The following is a 6,000-nucleotide window of genomic DNA, read 5'->3' as shown; positions in this document are numbered from 1 at the left end:
GTACAAAAAAAAGATGCGGAAAATAATTCTAAACCTGTTACTGTGGAGTTGTTTTGCATTTCTACTTGTGTAAAAGTACAAGGCTCTTGAGGTACTAGAAATAATAAGACTAAAATGATGTGGGAAAGATCTGTGGTGGACGGAATGCTTAAAACTGGGACCGAAGAGGACTGGTGAGGTACTGTATTGACTGTGTATTGTATATATATATATATATATATATTTAAGACTGTGTTACAATATGCACTGCTCACATCATTTTAATGCGTGTGAAATGCAGCAAGAGATAATTGTTGCCTCATTGGCGACTAATTTCAGGCTAGGCAAAGAGCTGATAATAAGGAATGAACTAATGAATAGTCTAAAGTTATTTAACGGTCTTCATGACAATAATTCAAATTTGACGTTTTGCCTTATTAAAAAGGTTCACATGGACAATATATTTACAACTATGATACAGTTAAACATAACTGATTGGCTCTATACTGTGTGGGCTGCTATACTGACCAACTGTCACTCTCAGACGACAAAAAAAGTAATCATATAGCATTTGATAGTGCATGATATAATACTGTCTTCTAATACGATATGGAAATCAACAGAATAAGGCCTCCTGCACACTGCCTGCGTGGTGTGAGCGCGGCGTTTCTGGTGCGTGGATTTTTCGATGCCTTTTGCACACCAGAAACGTGTCTGACGCGGCGCTGCTGCTGCTGCTGCTAGCCTTGTCTGTACACATGTATATTTCCCATTGATAAAATTAAATGTTAAACATAAATATATACTGATTTGATAACAGCAAAGACGACGTCGGCAGTATTGACGGCAAAACAGGCTACAGAATATTTTGTTCTGTATTGACAATCGATAATTTTTTTATTTTTTTTTTAATTACATTTATATCTGCATTTATGTCAAAGCCTAGTGACTTTCAAACATCAAAATGTCATTTATTACTATGTATTTGTGTCAGAATGACATTAACATCTTTTTGTATTCTATTTTGCCTGGAAATGCTTCCAACACGCTTGCGTGTCGTGTGAAAAATAGGCGTCGGTTCTATTTCTAGCATGCACGCGTTTTCGGCGCGGCTCGAGTCACGCAGGCAGTGTGCAAGCTCTAACCTGTGCAGGAGGCCTAAGGATTTAGTACAGTAATTGACCAATTTGTTTGGGTGCTTGATATATGCTTATAGCACTGAAGAAGAAGAAGAAGAAGAAGAAGAAGAAGAAGAAGAAGAAGAAGAAGAAGAAAAACTACTGAAAGCCTTCATAAAAACACTGCTGAGGTATTGGAGATACGGGCGGTTCATGGATCTGGAAATTGATTAAAGAAAATCAAGAAAAAATGGCAAGCAGTAGTGACAAAATGTAGAATGACATACAGTTCTTGTCCTACTTAGTCCACGTTTTTGGCCCCAATACAGTCTTTTTAAATGCCCAGATGATGACAGATGATGTCCGTGGAATGAATGACGGATTTCTGTTTTCTTTCTCCCCTAGCAGAATAATTATCCAAGACTCCATCAGATCAAAAGGAAGCAGTTGATCCAGTAATACACCGAGGCCAGGCATTGTTGAAGCAAATATGAGCGAATAACTGATATACACAAAATTAGCTGAGTAACCGAAAGGATGGAGTCCTTTAAAGAAAGAGAAAAAAAAAATGGTTAACCGATCCAGGAGAGATGAATGTGGAACAAACCGAGCGCACTGCTGTGGTCTCCGGCGCTGACAGATGTTAGGAGGGACGGGATCTTGAGGCCAGATGTTCGTCGATGATCAGGTGTTTATTAGAAGTCGCCACACAATCACCTGAATCAAGTCATCGGTTTTGCTTCCTGGTAGATTTGGATAAAGCAGGACACAAAAAACGGAGTCTTGATTCCTTTCGACACCGGTGCACCGATGGTCGGGTGACCTTGCACGGCAGCTGGATTCTCAAAAGATCACGCGTGAATCACCAAAACAATCCATCTCGTCAGGCTTCAAGTAATGCGTTTGTGTCCGAACTACCAGCTTACCGAACCAATCAGCGTCCGGTAAGGAGCTACGGGCAGCTACGGCCGTGGTTTAGGTGTGTGTGTGTGTGTGTGTGTGCGACGGCCGCAACTGTTCAGTCAAAACAGTGGCGGACGTGATAGACAGATGGTTCATCCAATCACCTGCCAAGGCTCCAGCTAGCTATGGAGTGCAGACATAAGAAAAAGGCTCTGTGTGCTTTTCACATTACGGATGCTGACACTGCTAGTTGTACCTTTTAATAACGCTTAGGTGGATGGGTGAGGCGGCGGTGAACTAAAGCTCTTATTTTGCCCGAATTTCTGGTGCAGATTTTTTGTGTCGCTGCAGCCGAAGGAGTGATGATTCAGGCTTCAGCGTTCATGGTGGGGATGCACTCAAGCTGTTTTTCGCTGCAGCCGGAGTTATAATCAACTGCTGATCCATGCACATTTACATAAACAACTAGACAAGATCCAGTATCCATGGAGATGAACATCAGTCGGCAGCATAATAAAAAGGCATCACCAGGCAAACCCAGAGTAATGAAGGCAGACACCACCAGCTGATCCCAGAGGGGACCTGTTGTCCCCTTGTTACCAGTTGAACAGTGAGTTCTGTCCAAGCGTCATGAAGTAAATCTGACTGCTACCTCCGGACTGCACCGAGGCAAAGAAGACCTGCAATGGGAGAAAAGACGCAGGTTTAGGAATTATGCTACGGGTTTACACTATTTTCGTGAATACATCTTACAATGTTGTAGATTTAAGCAGATGCTTAAAAGTAGACTTAAATAGACTTGAACTTGTACCTTGTCATTCCTTTCACAGAGGAACTTGAGTTTCTGGGCCTTCTTGTGCATGAAAACTCCCTCCAGGTTCCCTGTGTTGGCTGACCTCAGCTCTATGGCCTTTTCTCCCCAACCCATCACCTGGTTAGACTGAAGGTAGGCTAGAGAGAGAGAGAGAGAGAGAGAGAGAGAGAGAGAGAGAGAGAGAGAGAGAGAGAGAGAGAGAGAGAGAGAGAGAGAGAGAGAGAGAATATCAGGCACACCTGAATTCACCTGAATACACTCCTCCTGATTCCTATTTAAGGTTGTCCATTCTCTCTCTGTCCACACAGCCAGCAGGGCTTGTTTTTGGGTTTAGGTTGTCTTTTTGGTTCTGTTTTTCTTTCCACACACACTCACCTACACACCCATGCACTCACTATACCGCAGATACTGCTGATATACATGTGTTATTCTATTTTGAAGTAATATTTAAAATGGTTTTAATTTAATACTTTGTGTGGTTTGCCTTATTTTGTCAAAACGGTGCGTGCACACGCGCACACACACTTATTTTTTAGCCCACCCTGTCCCAAATCTGTCTCCACAGAATCCGGGTCAGGGTTAGTTCTCAGGGCAACTGCGGATCTAGAATCACTAGGTCCGACACTAGGAGCTTAGGAATATGATGCAGTTGCTTACCGACCGACGCAGGCATCTCCCCCCACTGCAGCACTGTATCCTTGGTGATGCGGCCGTAGGTGTCGATGTAGACGCCCTCGTCTTCATAGCAAACCAGAACCTCTGTTCCAGCGCTGTTGGGCAAAATGATGATGGCATGGGGATGAATGGAGCCCTGGATCTATGAAAGAAACACAATATAGACTATTGAACAAAGTCACGAACAAAACTATTCAAATTACTGCAAACCCAATCAGCTGAGTGCGTTTAAAACATAAAAGGCACACCTCGACTATAAGTGGTATACCAACTCTGACCGAGCAGATCCACCTGGCCGTGCAACATTTCTGTCGCGCCGCGCTCCACTTTATTCCTACGGGTGATGTCAAGCGACTTTAGCGCGCCCGCAAAGCATCCCGGGAAGGCGGCGCTGCATTTGATGCCCATATTTATGCAAATTAATCCGTTGAACGTGACGCGACTATCCAACAGAAGTAAAGCACAGACTGGGGGGAGTCTCTCGCGGGCCTTTTGTTCTAGACGTCCTACTACAAAAATGCTCAGGAAACTTTAGTTCCGAGTAGCGAAAATGGAGGAGAACACGTCATCGTCAAGCCGGAGCTCCATCACAAGGCGGTGGTACTCCCCACACTCCTGCTGGGCAACTTCACTCCGGATAGGGTCAACCCAGTGGCGACGATGTGGCTTCTTCCTCCGGAGGTAGCGCTGAGCAGCTACAATGATCCTTCTCTGTTTTCGTTTCATGGCTAAATGACTGCTCAACAAAATCCATATTCCATATTTATACACATCACTTCTCCCTCCGAATTTCAAAATTCTAGAGGGAATAAGTTGGTTTCGAGCAAATATTTTAAAAACACAACATTCCCCGCTGGCTCAAAACCACGCCCATAGCGGTAAACTTGAGGAACGCCCATCAACGTACAAATGAGGGGAGGCGTCACGCGACACCCAGCTTCAGTCTTGTCGCAAAAGTGGATCCGCAGCGTGAGATGCAACAGCATTCTGCCAACTGTCTGAGAGTTGACATTAAGATGTTATCTGACAATGACTTTCAGTTGTAGTGCCAAAGAGAATAAGGTCCAATTCTTAGGTCACAACACTTACAACCAACCAAAGTTGTAAGACAGTCAAAGGTACAAGACTACAGAGAAAACATGTTCAGACAAGGACAGATGAAATTTTCCTAAAATGCAATGAGATAAATATGATATGTGGTTATTCTTTCATAGATGAGGTCTATGGATTCCTAGCCTGGCTTCGCCCTCCTACGTACTTATGCTAAATTTTCATTTCTCTTCAGTACTACGTCTGGGTTTTTGGTATAGTCTTGGGTTTTCTCCGGCCAAATATTTGGCGGTCCAATCAGCGAACAGAGGGAGTGGCTGAGAACGATGATGTTGAGGTTGTGCACTAGTTTGAGTTGTAGTTACCTAATGGCGGCGGAAAAAGATGCGAGCGAAGCCATTCGGTCCATTGTGACAACGCTGCTGAATATCCAGAAGTTAAAGCCCTAGCGAGAACGATCTTTGCTGAGTTTTGTTGGTGGCCATGATGTTGCGGCCCTCCTCCCCCACGGGGTTCGGGAAAAGTTAGATTTTCCTGCTCGCTCCGTTAATGGTGAAGGAGTTGGCTAAGGCGAATGCTAGCGATGCTAAGCCGATGTCACGTCACGACCAAACGTTAGCCATTGGTTACGGCAGATCAAGAGCGGCTCTGGGCAGATCCAATAGTTTTACACTTCAGCAGAGTACCCGCCTTCAAGGAAGTTAACACTTGTCAATGGAGAGTGGCCAGACTCTCTGTACACATGGAATGGACCAGAGTCTGGTAGGACCAGGCTAATGGATTCCCTGACTGAAGCACAAAGGTCATTTAAATATAAAATTCACTGGCTTTGTGTAGAAGGTGACTAAAACTCTGCTGCGGCCAATCTATTATTAGGAAAAACCTCGTGACAATAGTCAAAAGTCTTTTGCATGACAGAACTTCTGCAACACTCATCTAACAGAAAGGTCATCAAGATACCACTATCTAAGTTGATGTTTATCAAACCAGTACCAGAAACATGCATCTAACAGCCCAAATACATTCATCTCAGCAGCTTAGAAACATTTATCTTACCAGTTCAGAATTTTTTTATCTAGCCTAACCAAAACAACAACACATTGAAAATATGTATCTTACAACTGCTCCCATCTAAACAGGGTCACTGCAGAAACCACGCTCCTCCGGGGAAAAACAATTAAGTTCGACATCACTGTTTTGTTATGTTATAAAAATGTCAGAATTATAGTTTGGCGAGCGAGCGAGCTTCATACATTACCAGAGTTTGAGCCACCACAATCCTGAGCATCAGAACAGGCATCCACAGACGCAACGCAAACTTAATCCTCTGCCTTGGAATCAGCATTGTTTGCAGGAAACAGTGGAAGATGCTTGTGTGTGTGTGTGTGTCTGTGTCTTTAAGTGGGTGACTGGTGCATGTTGTGTGTGTGTGTGTGTGTGTGTGTGTGTGTGTGTGTGTGT

The 6,000-nt window shown here is 43.9% G+C and overlaps 1 protein-coding gene across 1 annotated transcript in view; it reads right to left on the bottom strand.

The window, feature by feature from the left end:
- Nucleotides 1-1,077: 1,077 nt before the first annotated feature.
- Nucleotides 1,078-6,000, bottom strand: part of si:zfos-2326c3.2 (mitogen-activated protein kinase kinase kinase kinase 4) — a 102,232-nt gene continuing 97,309 nt past the window's right edge. Inside the window, exons 31-33 of the mRNA XM_028589915.1 lie at nt 3,472-3,631; nt 2,812-2,951; nt 1,078-2,680 (exon numbers count right to left, since the gene is read on the bottom strand). Coding sequence (XP_028445716.1) covers nt 2,597-2,680; nt 2,812-2,951; nt 3,472-3,631 — 384 coding nt within the window. The 3' untranslated portion in view covers nt 1,078-2,596. The remainder of the gene's footprint in view (nt 2,681-2,811; nt 2,952-3,471; nt 3,632-6,000) is intronic.

Source organism: Perca flavescens, chromosome 10, assembly GCF_004354835.1.
Source record: "Perca flavescens isolate YP-PL-M2 chromosome 10, PFLA_1.0, whole genome shotgun sequence".
Taxonomy (NCBI): domain Eukaryota; kingdom Metazoa; phylum Chordata; class Actinopteri; order Perciformes; family Percidae; genus Perca; species Perca flavescens.
The sequence above is the reverse complement of the archived record's forward strand: the minus strand, read 5'-3'. Positions and strand labels throughout refer to the sequence as shown.